The sequence below is a fragment of the Mesoplodon mirus genome (assembly GCF_964341445.2).
Source record: "Mesoplodon mirus genome assembly, chromosome: X".
In the NCBI taxonomy this organism is placed as follows: Eukaryota; Metazoa; Chordata; class Mammalia; order Artiodactyla; family Ziphiidae; genus Mesoplodon; species Mesoplodon mirus.
In genome coordinates this window covers 35,116,108-35,135,903 of record NC_138981.1, presented here as the reverse complement: position 1 = coordinate 35,135,903, position 19,796 = coordinate 35,116,108, and the positions used below count along the sequence as shown (strand labels likewise).

Below are 19,796 nucleotides of genomic sequence, written 5' to 3'. Positions count from 1 at the left end.
GTATGCCCAGCATGGGATTGCTGGATCCTATGGTAGTTCTCTATTTCGTTTCTTAAGGAACCTCCATACTGTTCTCCATAATGGTTGTACCAATTTACATTCCCACCAGCAGTGTAGGAGGGTTCTCTTTTCTCCATACCCTCTTGAGCATTTATTGTTTGTATACTTTTTTTTTTTTTTTTTTTTTTTTTTTTGCGGTATGCGGGCCTCTCACTGTTGTGGCCTCTCCCGTTGCGGAGCACAGGCTCCGGATGCGCAGGCCCAGCGGCCATGGCTCACGGGCCCAGCCGCTCCGCGGCATATGGGATCCTCCCAGACCGGGGCACGAACCCGTATCCCCTGCATCGGCAGGCGGACTCTCAACCACTGCGCCACCAGGGAGGCCCTATTGTTTGTATACTTTTTGATGATGGCCATTCTGACTGGTGTGAGGTGATACCTCTTTGTAGTTTTGATTTGCATTTCTCTAATAATTAGTGATGTTGAGCATCTTTTCATGTGCTTTTTGGCCATCTGTATGTTTCTTTGAAGAAATGTCTAGGTCTTGTGCCCATTTTTCTATTAGGTTGTTTGTTTTTTTTGACATTGAGCTGCATGGGCTGTTTATAAATTTTGGAGATTAATCCCATGTCGGTTATTTCATTTTCAAATCTTTTCTCCCTATCTGTGAGTTGTCTTTTCGTTTTGTTTATGGCCTTTTATGTTACCCTTGATTTCAATACTGTACTTCTGACTTATAGATGACATTTCTGTATATGGAGGCGGTTTTCCATCCTTTTTCAGTGGGAAAGATCAATAGCTCATTGTCAAGGTAAAGAAGAGATTTGGATTGCCTTTCCTTGTTGGACTGAAACTAGTTTTAGGGAAAGGTGTTTGACCCCCTTCTCCCAACCTAGTTTCCCTTGGTCAATTGAACGAATAGCCATTACTCTTTCTATATGCTTATTTCCAACGAGAGTGTACTTTTGTGAGGGCTTCACAGCATTTTATTCCCCCCTCCCCTCTCAACAGTTTGGAACACATAGTAGGTCTCAAATAATTGTTTAGTAGATAAACTACTACTTACTTGGATTAACTAAACCAACACCTCAAATGTGGCCCACAATTGCCCACTGACATTTTTTCTATTATTATTTTTTTTAATTGAAGTACAGTTGATTTACAATGTTGTGTTAATGACAAGTATTGCAAATTACAGGTAAGAATTTTTTTTTCTATAGATGCTGGAGTGAGTCAAGGGAATAAAGAAATCAGGTCTTTGTTTCCCTCTTGAGCCAAAAACCAGTTGAGACATAAGACGAAAGAATCAAATAGATAAGAGAGAAAAATATCAGCTTTGTCACTCTAAGATTGAATTGTACAATGAAATGGAACATATGGCCATAATGAGTCCCCCAGAACCTCCCTTCCTGACAGCATATCTGAGAATGCAGCCTCCCACTTGCAGGGGGAAATCATTCCTGGGGAACTTATCACAGGGAGTTTGTGAGAGAGGGTGAATCTTTGGGGTGGCGGGGGACAGAGAGAGAGAGAGAGAGAGACAGACAGACAGACGGACAGAAGGGGTAAAGCTAAAGAGCCACACTGTGTTAGTTGGGTCTTCTGAGAGGCAGACTCTGAGACACAGGAGTCCAAAAATTTTATTGAGACATAAAGTTTTGAAAGATAGAAGAAGGAGAAAGCACAATTGGGCAGGAGAGCCTGAGATCTCAATGCACATTTTTTTTTTTTTTTGGCGGTACGCGGGTCTCTCACTGCTGTGGACTCTCCCGTTGCGGAGCACAGGCTCCGGACGCGCAGGCTCAGCGGCCATGGCTCACGGGCCCAGCCGCTCCGCAGCATGCGGGATCCTCCCGGACCGGGGCACGAACCCATGTCCCCTGCATCTGCAGGCGGACTCTCAACCAGTGCGCCACCAGGGAAGCCCTCAATGCACATTTGACAAAACGTCTGCCAACCCATTGGGGAGCTCCACAGCAAGTACTGTCTATTAAAGGGGTACCACTTTGGGCTGAAATGCCAGGCCTCGGCACTCCTGCTATGTTCAGTCATTGGTTGGGGCTGCCCAAGAAGAAGAACGTGGCTTTCAAACTCTGGAGGCTGTCACCTAACTTCACTTGTTGCAACTCACTGTCAAGTTCTTTCTGGAAGGGGGATCCGAGTGGCACCCCTCCAGGGCTGCCACACAGACCTACTGTGTTCCTTTTCCTACTGTCTCTGATTAGAAAAGTTACTCTTTCATCCCTGAAGAGCAATGGACAAGGGAGCAGAGAGGAGCTAGCTGTGTTGCTCCCATGTGTTTCTTTCTCCAGGAATGAAGTGGAAACACAGAAAGAAATACCAGTTAAGGAAAGGTCCTTTACACAAACGTGAGACATAAGAAATAATTCCCTCTGCTTCTTGCAACCAATACCATGTAATCCCAGTTGCCTTCTCAAAAGGTCCTGTTAACTGGAGAGCTTTTTATGTTGCTGAGCCAGAGGTCTGGGGGGGACGCTGCGTAGCAAGATGGAAGAGAAAATAAGTAGGGGTGAGGATGACAAGAATGGAGCCAATGACGCTGGGCACTGTATGGAGGAAGGACAGAGAGAAAATCATTGTATCAAAGAAGGCTAAGAAGGGATTTGGGAGAAGATAAATGTCAGAGATATTAAAGTTGATTACTTTGGGTAGCATGTTATAAATTCCTTCTTGATCTCCACTGTGGAATCTTAAGAAAGTCTGCATTGCCCTCAGATGCTCCTGTGAGTGTGGATTCTTCACAGGATGCTCCATGAGGTATTGACATGTATGCCTGGAGGAATATACCACGCAACAGAACTTAGTAGCTGAGACACAGTCTACCTTAGGTGTGCGTGATGCCAAAACCTATGCTGTCAACTGCTCAGCTTATACTGCTGTTGTTTGGCTTCCAAGGAGGGTGGCAGTGGTTCACAAAGTCAGTGGAACAGCTTAAAAATGATTTTTCCCTGAATATGCCAGAATTGTGGAGCTCCTTCTTGAATGGGCTTGTGTTCCAAAACCCGGGGTGTGGACCCAGAGAGTGGAGACACACTCTTTGTTTTCCGTAGTTGCTCCAGAGTAACTCTGCCTGGTTAGTCAACCCCCAAGAGTTCACGTGACTTGACAAAGAAGATAGCCGTGATCCTCCCTATCGTCGCATTCAGCCGTTACCATGGAGTTTATCCTGGGTCCCCCCTGGAATAGGTGACAGGTGATCAGAAGCAGTCCCTCTGGGCGGAACTACAAGCCCAGACAGCCAAACCAAAAGAAAGAAAATGCAGTCTCTGGTGAAGAGCAACGGAGAGAAGCTAAAAGCACAGACCCTGGATATATAAAATGAATGCCCTCAAATCCTCCCATCACCGCCGTCATTGTTATTACTAAGAACAAGTCAGTTGTAGGAGTCAGAAAAGGTCGGTCTCTGTCCCTTCCTTTTCCCCCGAGGCTGCAGTGATGACTGCTCGCCCAGCTTCTGTCCAAAGCCCGCTGCTTCTGGTTCTCTCCGGTCTTCATCTCCTGGCCTCGGTGCCCACTTTTCTCCTTCCGCTGCTAGTCCACTTTCTCCTCTTCCATAGGCCAGCCTTTGGTCTCCTCTTATAATAACCATGGCAGCACAGAGCACGTAGTGTACTGAACTGCCACAGGCAGAGGCCAAACAAGAATGGGACAAGTATTGACCTCCCCTCTGGTTAGCAAGCACCATGTTTCCTTTTTATTTTATATATATATATATATATTTTTTAGTGAAGTGTAGTTGATTTACAGTGCTGTGTTAATTTCTGCTGTACAGCCAAGTGATTCAGCTATACATATATATATATATATATATTTCCTTTTTTTTACATTCTTTTCCATTATGGTTTATTATAGGATATTGAATATAGGTCTCTGTGCTATGCAGTAGGACCTTGTTGTTTATCCATCCTATATATAAAAGCTTACATCTGCTAACCCCAGCCTCCCACTCTATCCCTTCCCCACCCCCTCCCCCTTGGCAACCACCAGTCTGTTTTCTACATCCGTGATTCTCTTTCTGTTTCATAGATAGGTTCATTTGTGTCCTACTTTAGATTCCACATATAAGTGATATCATATGGTATTTGTCTTTCTCTTTCTGACTTACTTCACTTAGTATGACATTCTCTAGTTGCATCCATGATGCTGCAAATGGCATTATTTCATTCTTTTTAATGGCAGAGTAATATTCCAGACATCCTTCTAAAAATGCCTTTTCTGTTTTGATTAGCCAGCATCCCATTTTGTGATTTGCCACCAAGAACCCTGACAAATACAGAGATTATGGAAATTGTTAGATCGTAGAAGATTAGAGCCTGAAAAAGAGGGTGGGGTGTCAGGTAAGAGAAGAGCTAATGGAGAGGAAAGAGATGTTCAGACTGAGTAAGACCAGACGTCTAGGGTCAACTCTGAAATGTTTTACTTGTGAGACTCCCAGAAGGTGTGTCAAATCTAGGGGGAGTTTAGTGAAGGGGCAGTGAGTTCATTTGGGGACTTGTGGAATCTGAGTTTTCTGGCGACATCCAGAAGGAGATGTTTCACAGATGGCTGTGCAAATGTCATAGTCAAGGGAAGCGCCTGGGAGTGGGGGCAGAGAGAGAGAGAGAGAGAGAGAGAGAGAATATGACTGGCCCATGGATATGGCTGAATTGGAGGGGAAATATATATTGAACAGGGGTTGAAGAGGCCAACAGCAGAATGCAGGAGGATGGTTAGCTTTATACAGTTCTCTCTAGATAAACCTTAGGTAAACCACGAAAGGACAAGGAAGGTAAGAAAAGAAGGGCACTGTTAAGAACTACGGAATGATCAAGCAGAGCAAGTGCTGAAAAGAGACTAATGGTAACGTGAATTAGTAAGCCAGTGATTCCTTTTGAGAGAGGAGTTTTGGTAGAGTTTCTTAAAGGGGAAAAATCTGTCCCTCCTCCTGTGTCGCGTAAATCCACCGCCTCTCCCCTGTCTGCTCTGGGTCTTCTTTCACTAAGTGTATCCCAGTCCACTCCTGAATTTGTAACCTTTCCCACTCTGTTGGCTCCTCTGCAGTAAATGAACATAGCTAAAGTACCCTTTCCACTATTCTCCACTTGTAGAACTCCAGTTCCTCTTTGAAGACTCAGTGTCACCTCCACAGCGGATGTTGCCTAGGACCCAGGTAAGATTTAGACCCCTTTCCTCTCCTGCACTCACAGGGCACCTTGTAAGCCTCCTCTTTTAGCTCTTCCTCAGATAGATTGGTGGTACCTCTCTGTGTGTCCATCTTTTCCACCACGCTTGTGAGCAGGAACTGTGCCCGAGTCATATTATATTCCTAGTGCCAAGCATAGCGCAGAAAACTTCAAAGAATCCAGGATAATTTGTTGAAAGAATTTGGCTAAAAATTCTTGGCTCTTTTAATTGGGCCATTTGGCTAAAAATTTCCAAAGCTGCATGAATGCTCCCTCCTAGGATGTTTTATTTTAGGTTTATTTCTTGGATTACGGTTCTAAAAAATATTTTAAGGTGGAACTTTTACTTCTCCATCAACTTTATAGAAAAATTAAACTTTGGGGAGAAAGAAAATCATGCCCAGGGAATTAGCGCACAGAAAAAAAAGAGACTAGATCTCCTTGTTGCATGTGGCCTAGTGAATATCAGATATAACATGTTGTAAACCAAAAGTAATGTTACCAAAAAATAAACGTTAAAATACAGATTAAAGGGAAGGAGTCTATTCCTCCTCAGGCAAGGCAGCCGCTTTGCATATTAATGAAACTTAAATGACTCACAGTAAGAAAAATGATTGGAATAGATTGCAGTAACTTAAAAATGAGTACACTTTAAACAGCTTGTGTGATGACTATGTGATTATGGAGAATCAAAATGGCTAGTCCCACTCTGATGCCCCCAGGAGAGAGATGACTGCTGGCCCTTAATTAACAAAGCCACACGTGGAGCCCAGGAAGCTGTAGACACAAAGAAAGTTGACAGGTTGACTTTGTGAAATACGCAAAGATGTCAGTCTGGAAGGTGACAACTACAATTCTGGGGGGTGTGAGGGTTAGGGATGTGTATAAAATCTTATAAACATCCAAGCCATTCTAGAATATTCACTGAAAGTGACAAGAAAATGGAAGGAAACGGGAAAAGACAAAGAGCTGCATAAAGACAGGTGAAAAGTTTAAAATATTTGCTGGCTTGGGATGACTTCGGGGCTTGTGGCAAATTACTGTAAAACATGGCTTGGCAAAGATTTCCTGAAACGTTTTAGGCTTTGCCGGCCCCAGGGTCTTTGTTGCAACGTATGCAGCCACAGACAATAGGTAATTGATTGGGTGCGGCAGGGTTCCAGTAAAACTTTGTTTATCAAAACCCTTGGGGACCAGATTTGGCTTGCAGACTGTAGTGTGCCAACCCGTACTCTAAAAACACCAGTTTGTGACAAAACAGCGCATTGCGCAAAAGCTAGTATGTAAATATGTGTGTGTGATCGATAATTGTTGGTTCCATCATTGTTGTTCGGGTTTTTACTGTGCTTGGTATGTTTTTCTTGTGCTTGGTCCGGTACTCACATGAGGGTATGGCTGAGTGAGTTGGTTAAATCGAGGCATCAGTGTTATTTTCCAGCGTCCCAGGCGATTCCAAGGTGCAGCCACCACGTTTAACAAATAGGATGCTGAAGAATGCTACGCAAAATTCAATGTGCCTATTATTCATCACCTGGGGTCCTGTTAAAATGCAGGTTCTGATTCAGTAGGTCTGAGGTAGAGCTTGGGATTTTGCATTTCTAACAAAGTGTCAGATGACACTGACCTGCGGGTCCAGGGACCACATTTTGAGTAGCAAGGTGCTTGCACTGGCTTTCAATACCTGGGATGTCTTGGTCCTGCCCCTGAGACTGATGTAATTGGTCCTGGAGGTGGCCTGGGCATCGAGAGCTCTACAAACTCCCAGGTGGCTCTAAGGTGCGGCAAAGCTTGAGAACCTCTGTGCTCAGTCCAGTGCGTGGTGACCTAAATTTTCGTTATTATGTTATCAGTAGCCCTGTTGGCCATTCTCCCCTTCCAATCCACCCATTCCTGTCCTTTTCAGGTCCAAACCTCCAGAAGATGGGTGGGATCAGGATTAGCTTTTCATCCTTTCAGTCTTTGCCACCTCTGAGGAGTGGACTGTAGTTCAGGATGGAAAGAGGAGGGAGGCTCAGGCCACCTGGGTCGGGGAAGAATAAGCAGAACAGTTGTTCTAGGGGCCGATTTAAAGGGGAGGCTGGTTGAGACAAATGGGGAATTACCGCAGAGGGCTGTCACGGCAAAACTCACCTCCAGGCTTGGGCCTGAGCTTGGGGCACTGAAAACAGCCATCTACCCTCCTGAAGCCTGGCAGCAAGTGGCAGCCAAGCAGCTGGGAAGGATTTCTCCTTCTTGATATGCAGAATGACACAGGTGGTCGAAAGGCAAGAGAGACCCCTAGTGGCAAAGTATAAAGGTGAAATCCTTTCATCAACAAGTCATAAACACCACAAATGAACTTAGCAGTAAGTGAGTGATAATGATGGTAATGATGATAAATGGGGGCTTACAAATAATATATGTCCTATATGTGCCAGGCACTGTTGTAAGTATTTAGAAAACATTAACTCATTTAATCTCAGCAACCCAATGGGTTTGATGGTTTTTAAAAAATTTAGTTGATTGACAATATGTTTGTGGTGTACAGCAGAGTGATTCAGTTATACATATGTATTCTTTTTCATATTCTTTTTTCTTATTGTTTATTACAAGATATGGAATATAGTTCCCTGTGCTGTACAGGAGGACGTTGTTGTTTATCTGTTTTGTGTAGAGTAGCTTGTATCTGCGAATCCCAAACTCCTAATTTATACCGCCTCCCCCCTTCACCTTTGGTAACCATAAGTTTGTTTTCTATGTCTGTGAGTCTGTTTTTGTTTTGTAAATAAGTTCATTTGTATCATATTTTAGGTTCCACATATAAGTGATATCATATGACATTTGTCTTTCTCTGTCTGACTTAACTTCACTTAGTATGATAATCGCTAGGTCCATCCGTGTTGCTGCAAATGGCATTCTTTCATTCTTTTTTATGGCTGAGTAATAGTCCATTGTATACATATACCACATCTTCTTTATCCACTCATCTGTCGATGGCCACTTAGGTTGCTTCCATGTCTTGGCTGTTGTAAATAGTGCCGCTATGGACACTGGGGTGCATGTATGTTTACGAATTATAGTTTTCTACAGATATATGCCCAGGAGTGGGGTTGCTGGATCATGCTGTAGCTCTATTTTTCGATGTTTAAGAAACCTACAGACTGTTCTCCACAGTGGCTGCATCAATTTACATTCCCACCAACAGTGTAGGAGTGTTCCCTTTTCTCCAAACTCTCTCCAGCATTTGTTGTTTGTAGATTTTCTGATGATGCCCATTCTAACTGGTGGGAGGTGATACCTCATTGTACTTTTGATTTGCATTTCTCTCAGAATTAGTGATGTTGACCATCTTTTCCTGTGCTTCTTGGCCATCTGTATGTCTTCTTTGGAGAAATGTCTTCTGCCCATTTTTTGATAGGGTTGTTTTTTTGTTGTTGTTGTTATTGACTTGTATGAGCTGTTTGTATATTTTGAATATTAAGCCCTTGTCAGTCGCATCATTTGCAAATATTTTCTCCAACGGGGTTGACACTTTTATTATCCCTGTTTTACATATGAGGAAACTGAGGTGCAGAGAAGTGAAATAACATGACCAAGTTCCCCCAATTTAGGAAGTGGCTCAACTGGGATTTGAATCCAGTCAACCTGTGGTGAAGGATCCAAGACAGCGAACTGCTTCTCCAAAACAGGAGAGTAAGAAGGATCTTCAGTCAATTTATAGTTGTAAACACTCACAAACAGCTGCTCAGCCAGTGCTTCCTGATACCTAGAGGAGAACAGTATATACATATGTATGTGTGTGTGTGTGTGTATATATATATATATATATATACATACACACACACACATAGAGAGAGAGAGAGAGAGAGACTGTATGAGAGAGAGCAGGGACTTCAAAGCAGACAGAGAAAGAGTGAGAAAAAACAAATTTGACTAAAAAGAGTAAAGGGGGAAATACCATTCAACACCATTTTCTGGAAAGTAAACTCAAAGGACCATAATCCTCATTTTTAAGAAAGTATTGAAGCACCGTTATAGGGAAATGTAGAAAAAAATGACTCCTTAGCTAAACTTGTTCATATTTCAGTAAATGTTTTGAGTATTTTTTCTCAGACCTAGACAACCTTAGGGTTTACATGGGAAGAGATTTCATCAGCTCAAATAGAGAATGGACTGAGAGAGGGGAAGAGTTTCAAAATGGGAATAGAAAAGACAAAACCAAACCAAACATAGAAAAGCAGGTCTGTCGTTTCCTTGGGAAATCCTTTTACTGGGAAATAATTGTCTTTCTGCCTATAGTCAAGAAGACAAGGTAATAGGCTCACGCCTCTCCACATCGAGAAGGGAGAAAGCAGAGACCACACTGAGAGTAAGAACAGGCTGATTTTGAGAGAAACTCTGAGCAGACACAGGTGGCCACGGTCTGGAATGAGGCAGTGGTCTGAGTGGGACCAGCAGCTCTCTAGGTGTTCCAGTGTCTCATCCCACTCTGAGTGTTGGCTGCTGTGGGTTTGGGGCCGCCTGTGCCATGATCTCTCTACTTCCTTTCTGGTGAGCTTATCTACTCCATGACCTCAACCCATCTATGTATATTGTATAGGCTAATATGTCCCACATGTATTTTTCCAAACCTGACATCCCCCTGAGCTCCAGATTCGTTTTTCTGGCTACCTGCATGACAGTTCCTCTTGGGTATCTAATAGGCATCTCAGATTTTACATGACACGCCTTCCCAGCCCCTGGAGTCTCCCTGCAGACACCCCCAGATTAATAAATAGCACGACCATCAGCCAGGGTGTTCAAATCCAAACTTGAGCCTAGATTATTTTCGTCATTTCCCGTTCCTCACCTCTGGTCCATAAAGCAGATCCTGTAGACTCATCCAGTTCATCTGAAATCTGTCTGCATCTCTTCATTTCCTGCACCAACACTGCAGTTCAAGCCCCCATTGTCTCTCTGGGCTGCTACAGTGATCTCTTAACTGGTCTTTCAGCTTCAACTGTCCTCATCCTCTACATTCTTCAAAGCAGCCAGAGTCAGAGTAACTTGGCTTCACCTTCAGAGAGCTATATTCTACTTGATATTCAATATCACAAATTGACCTTCAGCCTGGACCTTATATTTTTCAGTCCTTCTATTGAGGTAATTTGGGGTTTGGGGTACCATGTTACCTTAATGGAAGAAAGAGTACAGTAGAAACACCTACATGTGCACGTGTTGTAAGGGCAGTCTGCATGTCCAGCATGGTGACTAGGGAGTCACCCCTATGTTTGTGTGCAGGCCAGCCTGAGGCTCAGTTACCATTATCACTGTTGCTCAGGGTGAGCTTGTGAAAGAGGGACCCTGCCAAGCTGGCTTCTGGGGTCTCCATCTTGCTTCCCAGAATGAACAAACACTAACATTTACATATTTTAGTGAACTCAGAGTTTTCAGGTAAAGTTGAAGGACCCTTTACTTTAATCCCTGTCCCATCCCATTCCTCCAGAAGCAACGCTACTGTGATTTTTATACCGTGTTTTTATACTCCTGCTATTCGCAGGCACCCGCATTCAGCAGGGCCTCACCTCACCACCCCCCATATACCCACATTGTTTATAAGGGGAAGATGGATTTTGCACTTTCCAGGGCCCCATGGAATGCCTTCTCCCTCCCTCTGTGGAGATCCTGAGCTGCATGTGGGTGTGGCATGGGTGGGTGGAGAGCCTCCTGGATACCTGTTTTACAAAGTGAGCGATTTGCACACAGGAACCAAGGAGAGACCTTTATTTCTTTAGGAACCAAATAACTTTATTGGAAGAAACGGAAAAAGTGGAAGAAAAAAACTTAAGTGATAACGTAAAGTCCAGGAAAAGAGAGTCCTGCACTTGTTGCAAAAAAAAAAAAAAAAAAAAAACCAAAAACTTAAGCGAACTTCTCTGCAAGGGCAGTATTGCCGTCTGCATGGCAGGCACGGTGACCAGGGCTCTGGTCACCCCGTGGCTCTGGGGAAGTCCAGTCCAGGCTCAGTTCTTGTCGCTGTCGCCCAGGGTGAGATTGTCAAAGAGGGACCCTGCCAGGTCAACATCCGGGGCCTCCATCATGCTCAGGGTGGTGACATGACCCTCCAGCTCTCTGATGAACGCCACCTGCTGGCTGAGGTAGTGAGTTGCCAGGAAGTGGCACAGGCGGTGGTCGCTCCTGTAGGTGGCCAGCTGGTACAGGTGGAGCAGGCTCTGGTACACGCACTTCTCCAAGAACAAGGCGCACTTCATGGCCTTGAGGCCGCTCTTCCAGTTGTCACTGACTGGGTTCCCGATGTCGTGGAAGTCGAGGCGGCCCCTGCGGTTGTTCTGCAGGCATATCAGGTTCCAGACCCGCGAGCTGTGGTCGCCGGAGCGGTACACGAAGAACCAGGTGAAGTACCTGACGGCCACGTCGCCATCGCGGCGGAGGTAAAAGGCCACGTCCAGGCAGAACATGGAGGCGTGGAACTCCAGGGTGACATGGCTGTTGACGGCGGCCTCGCAGTCGGGGTGGTAGTTCTGGCGCCCCTGCGAGGGCGGTGCTTGCTCCATGGTGGACGGCTCGGGCATCGTGGCGGGCGTGAAGGCCAAGGTGAAGGCGAAGCCGCGGGGCCTGCGGTCGCTGCCTCGGAGCTCTCCCGTGTGGTCGAAGAGGGCGGCCGCTCTGGGACAGACCGGAAATGGGGTCCGTTACGGGAGGTAGGCGGTGGGCTTGCGGTTCTGTTACCGGAAGTGGTCGCGTGGGGTGGGCGGGGCAGAAACGCTGCACCCACGTTCCCTCACAGCCTGGGTGAGACAGGGTGACTTTGACCTGCGCACCTGGTATCTATTAAGTTTTTAACTTTGCAAAAATACTTGTTTCCAAGGACTTTCTCTTGTTCTCTAATTGTGCCCTCTTATAGCACCCTGTTCTCATTTTATAAACCCAGTGTCTTCCTTAAAATTCTGAGAATATGAATTTGTAATTTTTGGTACTGTTCTCTTCCGTTTCCTGTATTATAGTTGTTTTTTTCTCCAGAAATAGTTCTGTTTGTTCATCATGATCTTCTCTTTGACTCTCCTCAAATATCTGGCAAACATGTGTCCATTCGTATCTGGGAGTAAAGGAGTCATGTGATCAGCCAAGGTAACTAGCATGGATCTGATCTACAGTTGGGACGCCCATTTCATAAGAGTCTTCTCCTCTGAATGGAGGGGCTCAGTGTGTCAGTTAGGGAGTCTTTTCTATTTGGGGTACATGGTGTGGAGCTTGTAGGTAAGATAGGGAGCATCCCAAGTGCCAATAAGCTTGGCATCTTCTGACATTAGAAGACTTTCGTGTATCTCTTCTGTAATAGATTGTGTCGTTCTGTTTTGTTTCTTCCTCTTCTGCTGAGCGGGTCTGCGGTTATCTGAAACCTGCTCTCGTATGGGTTCCCTTCCTGAGCCTTAGAATGACATAAGGAGACTATCACCCCATCGCCTGCACCACCACTGTGCACTGGATCTTGGTCAGAACAAAAAATAAAGATGTACTGTCTTAGGCCAGCAAGACTTGGGATATTTGTGACAGAAGTTAGCCTACCCTGACTAGTTCCCCAAAGGAAGTTCTGGATGACTACAGGTTATAAGCCGTTGTAAGCTTATAGCATTTCCTCTTGGTGCAAATGCAGATCCCAAAGTTAAACAGTCTAGATAGAGCCGAATCATCATGCTCTTATTTCTTTTGCTAAATTCACCAATAATATATATCAGTCCTGCTCCCTTTTTCCCTCCTGGAGAGTGGAATGAAAAATCCCTCAAAGACCCATGAAGCACAAGGAGTAAGTTTTTCCATTTCCCTCAGTGCTGGGGAACAAACCCAGGCTGGTCCTCAGGTGCCCGGCCTTAAGCCGACAACAGGAGGCATAAGGGGTGGGACTGGGACTGGCTGACCCCTGAACCAATCAGCTGTGGTGAGCGAGATGTGGGTCACGTAGGAATGGGGGCGCCCCCGGAACCACAGAACTGGAGGATGTGTTTGTGTGGGGCAGCTCCCCCGAAGAGGAGGATACTGGTCCAGAGCTGGCAGCGGAGCTCGGGAGATGGTCCAGGGATTGTCCCAGTTAGCCTTCCGTGTTGGAGTGTGAGGGCTGTAGACTGGAGGGAGTCCCAGACCTGTGTGTGTCTCCTCCACCACACAGCACGCCGGGCGCTTAGCACCTCATTTGCTGAGCAGTTCCTCGCCTTTGGAAAAGAGGAGAGAGAGAGAAAGGAGCAACAACAGTGGGCTCAGAAAGGCCTGGAACAACCAGTTTGAGACATCTGTGGGGGTGGAAGATGGCTTCAGCTCCCAGACGCAGCCTCTGGAGTCCCTGGGGCAGGGTTGCCTGGCAGTGCTCTCCATGAAGGCCAGGGTTCGGGAGCCTGGCCGCAGTGAGCACCAGTTAACCAAGGGGACCAGGGCGCCAGTCCCAGTGAAAGATTTGATGAGTCCTCACCAGACCCGGTGATTCCCTGCCTTCTCACTAATCCTCGCCATTCCGTGAGGGAGGATTGTTTTTATCATCTCCCGCACGAGGAAACTGAAGTCTGCGATATAAACTTCTTGTGCAAGATGATGTGGAAACTGGAGTAAAGTCAGATCTGACTCTCAGCTACACCCCTAGTGACCTCAGTCAATAAAATGGGGTATACACAGGACACTGTGTCATGTGGTTTCTTGAGGCCTCTCCCAGGTTTACATAATGAGAGAACAAAGAGGTGCAGACAGACGGCTTTCTGATTCTGTAGCAGCTCAGTTACCCCCCTGCCCCCCTTCTCGGCACAGTCCTGACCTTCAGCGAGGCCAGCTTTCCCGTACCCAGCCATACAGGACAGTCTCTTCTTGCTCAGCTTCTACTAGGAAAGAAGCTTAAGTAAATTTTTTAAAATTTATGAAGGACCACAGTTTGAGAGGGAACAAAACTTTTCCTCAGCAGGCCGCCAAGCCCCTGAGCACGGCCGGGACGAGGGCGTTGAAGCTGGGCATCACTCCTGTCCTGTGCCTCCTGGCCAACCCCTCCAGCTGGGTTGTTCGTGATTTACATTCTGCTGGTCTTATGGATAGGTGACATTTCCTCTTCAGTTTGTGATCTCTCATCCTCTTTCAATGGGGGTCATCAATATTTCATCCTAGGGTTAGAACAGAGACCTGGGTTGCCTTTCCACATAGACTACAATCAGTTTTCTAGAGAATTAGTGAGCACCTCTCTCCCAAACTCCTGTCCCTTGGTCGATTCTCCACATAACCATTGACACGTGTGTATGCTTCTTTGCAACCAGAGTGTACTTTGTGAGGTCTTATGAAGATCACCACCCGTCTCCCTCTCTCCACAGTGTGATGCACGTAAATCCGCCAAAATTGCTTACTGGTTCTGTGTACCTCTTTGGGGTAACTAAACCACACTTCTCCAATGTGGACCCTAATGCTTCACACCTGATTTTTTAATCTGGGGGGGGAGCAAGGAGGGGTAGGGCTGAGAGGTCAGAAAACCACCCATGTTGTGCATTTAGTGGCCAGCAGTGGACTCAGACCCATTTCTTATAGAAACGAGCGCAAAGAGCAGTGGGGATCATCACTGGTCCTCAGTGCTTTCCTGACCGTTACTTTGTGATTGAGCACGTGTTGTTCAAAAATCCAATACCTCAGTTGTACTTCTTAATCCCGAAGGAGTTTTAATGATTCCTCTGTCCCATGAGGCCAGAGACTGTGACTCCCTTGTGGAGCCTTCTAGTCTAGCTGTGGTCCTGTGATTACTGACTGCTTCTCAGATGCTCCGTTTGACCCAAGGAGGGGTGAGGAAGAACCACTACAGGAGGAAGGTAAACAACACAAGTCTTGGGGGTGGGCTCAGCCTCTCAGTAGTGATGCTATTGTCCAGAAATGCCTGGGGCCCTCACCTGGGCCATACTGCTTGAGGCAGCCCTCACAGACATTTCCCCTTTGGGAGCCAGTATTGTGATTGGACCCGCCCCCACCACCACCACCACCTTGCGGTTCGTATTATGATTGCAAGATGCAGTTCAGTGACAACCACCAGGGAACTTTGAAAAAAAAACATGGTTTATGACTCACAGGTCCTGGAGGACACATGGCACGCGTGGAGCCACACAGCGAGGTCATGGGTAAAACGAGAGTACGTGTGTAGGCCTGGGGTCCTTTATTGGGGTCTAGCATGGGATGCCTGGGGTTTCCCAGGTTCAGTCTTTATTGGTGAATTTAAAACATGAGCGGGAATGAAAATGCCAGAAGGGAAAAACAAGTGGTCAGATGGTCAGTTCCCTAAGTGGACCAGAGATCTCCGAAACAAAGGAAGCTTCTGGGGCGGGGCCGCCTGGCTCTTCCTCTAGTCCTGTAGCTGGCAGTGTGTTTATTCAAGGTAGCTGTCTTTGATGTGGGTGCCTAGGCAATCCGAAGCTTAAGGTCAGGCACTTGCATTACAGGAAAAAAATAAAATAGAAAAAAATCCTTAGTCAGCTGCTTACAGGACAGTCGCCCCTGTGATGCTGAAGCATCCGAGTTAGTGGTGAGGACGTTAACAGCCTTCAGTCATTTGTAGGCGGAGAGCTGTCTGGTTTGGAGCGCACACCGTGGCCTTCTTCCGTGGGGAAATACAATACAGTGCTGTCCTGCTGTCGGCAGGGGACAAACTCACAGTCTGACGAGCCTCTTGGTATAGGGTAGGGTCAGCCAGCAAGGAGCTAGCAAGTTCTGCAAAATCATATCATAGTAGGTTGTCCCCCGATGCCATCGGGGCAATGCGTTTATTCCACTGTTTCTGGAAAGTCTGAATCTGCATGGCAGCGTTCCGCAATATAAACTGGGAAGTCGGGCCACCTGGGTGAGCAGCTAGGTCTCCAACTCGTGCCAAGGCCCAGGGGTGTCATCTCTGGTATAGGACACATAGGCATCTCCAGTGGTGAACTCTTGGGCTGGGGTGGTATTGTCTGGAATGGTATCCTCTCCAGCAGTGAGTCTGTCTCACTCAGAGGTGAGGTCCTCTGGAGTGGTGGCCACCCAGGGGCGGGTGCATGCTCGCACGTGGCTATGCAGTTGGGGTATTGATCATGGGCTGGGCATAGGCTAACCTGATATAACTTAGAGGCTTCCCCGAGGACCGAGCTGCACATCTGACGCCTGCTGCTAGTGGAACAAAATGTTAAGAGCTCTCTGGGGTCATCAGGGGCACATTTAGCAACAGAGTGGGTTGCTGTCCTTTCCTTCCCGGAGGAGGAGCTCAATCAAGCACATAACGATTCTGGGCACACTTATATCCCAGGCTACGGGAGATCTTATGGATGCTACTTAGGCATTCCTGGGCTCAACCCGTGAGGGCAATCAGTGGACAAATCCTGGGAGCACAGTCCCTGTACCCAGGTGGGTTTTATGTACGAGCCATCATAGGGCCAGTTAGCTTGTAGCACTGTTTGATGTTGAAATTGGGCAAGTGTCATTTAGACACTGCTTCCAGGGGCCCCTTGCCTATAAAGGGATGCGATCCCTTTGCCGCTCAGACTCAGTGGCACACTAGCCTGAGCCCTTCCAACAGGGCTCGCCAGCATTCCCTGCTTTTCCACCCTGTGGTGCTACTGTGGGCCGGAGCAGTGTTTTTACAGCAGTATATCTGGGTGAGGGCTAGGCCCAAGGGCTCTACCAGCAACCCTATCACCCAGGCGGTACAAAGCAATAAGAATAGCCGTCACCAGATGGAGCGCTGACGTTTGAAGGAGCTTGGGTCAGGGTCCTTCTGGATGAGCTATCTGTGTGTATTGCTTAATGGCTGAGCGCGGTTGCTTGGTGGGGGAAAGTACAGGGTTGCCTTGTCTGGCGTGGGGTCAGGCCACGACTCGTAGCTTGCTCGGCATGTTCTCATCCCCCAATGTGGCCTGTGTCCACCAAGCAGAGTTCCTTTCCCTCTTTCAGACCCCCAAAGTGCGCCACTGGTTGGTCCCGGGGCGATGGCTGGTACTTCCTCTAAGTTAGGTGGGGCATTCAGTTTCATTAGGCAACTCTTGTAGCCACTGTATTTGGTGAGAGTGGCCGGTGTGGAGGTGGCTGCTTTTGGAGAGTCGTCACCGTTGGCAGGATCTCCGAAGAGATGATCTTGCACTGACTTGGTGGGCTTGTGGCCTGTGGGGCATTCAGTGGTGAGGGGACCATATTGGACTCTCTGCCCTCGGTCGGGCTATATCAGAGGGAAACAGATGGTCAGATGATTAAAAAGAAATTTATAGCAGCACAGGGAAGTGGAGTCAGAGGTCAAAATTTAAAGGGCATCGTGCTAGAGTGTGAAAGCTCGAGACCTGCCAGAAATGACCCGAAGTGGCATTTTGGAGGGTGTGTGATAATTGTGTGCTAATTGGTATGAGGGGTATAAAGGCTCAGGGGGTGAGAATTAAGCAAGATGAGGGCCTGCGGCAAGAGTTCCCTCCATTTCGAGAACCACTTGCTTGAAAATCATTTAAGTAGTGTCTCTTTAAGAAGGTCATTAAGATGCTTGATGAGGCCAGCCACCTGGGGTGGGAACCTAGGTGGAAGTTTGGAAGAATGCTGGGTGAGAGAGCCCACTGTTGAATCTCCTGAGAGGTAAAGTGGGCGCCCTGGTCAGAGTCAGCAATGGTTGGCGATCTGAAGGGAACAGCAGTGAGGGTAGTAAGGAAAGAGATTACCTGTTTTGGGGAGGAATTGTGGGTGGAGTTCACCGAGAGAAGCCTCGTGTCAAGTATCCGTGACGGTGATGGGTTATCTGGAAGCCCCAGCAGAGCGGGAGTACGGTCGGTCTCCCCGGGGGAGCGGGTCCCCGTTGTTTGGCTTGGGTGCAGAGAACGCGCTCATCTATCACCACCTTGGCTGCCGCCGAGGAGGGGGGCGTCCCCTCGCACGAGCACGAGTTGTTAAGGCACGAATTCCCCGATGACCCGAGGTTGTGCGGGTCCCTTTCACAGCTGGGGAGAAGGGTCAGTACCCTGAGGCATCTACGGGGCCGAGAGTGGAGGGCTGAGTGAGGGGGTCTGACCGCAGTATTCCTAAAAGTGGCCTCAGGTGTGGAGCGGTTAGCGTGAGCAGAAACGTGAGAATTGATGAGAGGGGGTGGGGATTCTCCTAGTTCCTTGCGTACCTTGGAGCCCCAGATGGCCTTGCCTCGTATGAGAAAAGTGTCCCTTAGCCATTGGCCAGAGCAAACTGCAAGGCTGTTAGCAACAGCCCAGGAGTCTGTGAAAGGCCCTTTTTGGTGGCCTCCTTAAGGGCTGAACAGCTACAGGTTCTGCCAGTTGGGCTGAGCCAGGAGTGTCCCCCTCGAGCAGAAAGGTGCCCGAGGCCGGGTGGATGACGCAGCCCTCCAGCGAGCTGCGTGGCATGCAGTGACGGCAGCGCCCTTGGAGAAGAGCGCTAACTCCCTGTCCATTTCAGACAGTTGGTCCCAAGGGGCTCCCCAAGTAGCCACAGGAGGAGAAAACGGGGTGGGGTGGGGGTGGGGGCTGTCCCTTCTCTCTCCGGCAAGGGGCTGAGCATGGGGGAAAGCACATCCTCCTGTCACGTGGAAAGGCCTTTGACCTCAGGTTTAGCCCTCCCCTGAAGGAACCGTTTCCCTGTGAGCAAGGAGGCATCAGTGGCCGTGCTGAGCTTTTCTCTTAAGAGGCATCTCTAACCCAGGGCACTTGAGGAACTTGTGCTCAGAGTGATACCAGGTGCGGGCTGGCTAGGGGCTCAGTTCCTAAAAGAGCCCAAGAGGCTTAAGGTGCTTAAGTCCTGGTGGCAGAGGTTGTGTGTGGTTGCAGGGCCGTTTCAGTATCCCACTGGGAAGCACGTAAATGTATAATCTGCCCCCTTCAAAAGTGAAAGCAAACGGAGCCTGGGATTCCTCCAAGCTGGGAACAGACTAGAACATGTTAGTAGGTCAGTGAACACAGAGGACGCTCCTTGGGCCGACTGTACATCCTCAGTCAGTTCTATATTATTAGGAATTGGAGCCTTACTGGGGAACCTGAGCCACTGAGGTTTTGATGGTCAACGGTGAGGTGCCTTTGGTTGCTGGCTGGCTTAAGTACTGGCCAGATGGGGCTACTGAACGGGGAGATGGTGGCTTCATGACTCCAGTCTCAAGCATATCTTTATTGACAGGGCGTAGGCCTTCAGTGGCCTGTTTAAGTCGCTGCTGGGGAATGTTGACCATCTTGACCAGGGGAGGAAGAGTCCCTGGCGTCCATTTGGAGAGTCCCACCAGGAAGGCCAAGAACTTGGGCTTATTCCATGTGGCACGGTGTTGTGTCAGTACCTCCATGCCTATAATAGGAAAGAACGAGCTGGGGGGCCACCACCAGAGGAAGCCATTTGAGGGGAAGGGTCCCAGTCGTGATATGCGAATAGGTTTGTGAAGCTTTGATTGTCTTACCAGCAATGCCCTGTAGGTAAAAGGGGATACAGAGGGATTGCCTAGAATGACAGTGACTTGGGTCCCCATGTCTAGTAGGGCCAAAAAGGACTGTGCATTTTTATTGTCCTAATGGGCCACCAGAGTGGTACAGGGGTAATTGTTCCCAGGTGGTGGGACAAGCCCCTGGGAGCGGCTGATTTCCTAGGGTCGGAGCTTAAGTGGCTGCCAGTCCTGGAGGTTAGGGAAGGGGGCAGAGG

General features: G+C 47.8%; 1 protein-coding gene across 1 annotated transcript; it reads right to left on the bottom strand.

Moving 5' to 3' along the window:
- Nucleotides 1-11,164: 11,164 nt before the first annotated feature.
- On the bottom strand, nt 11,165-19,338 carry LOC309796152 (ferritin heavy chain-like; the record flags this gene model as incomplete). Its single annotated transcript, XM_082609209.1, has 2 exons — nt 11,165-11,828; nt 19,142-19,338. The coding sequence occupies 2 exons, from the start codon at nt 19,336-19,338 to the stop codon at nt 11,165-11,167; spliced, it is 861 nt and encodes a 286-aa protein (XP_082465335.1).
- Nucleotides 19,339-19,796: the final 458 nt, after the last annotated feature.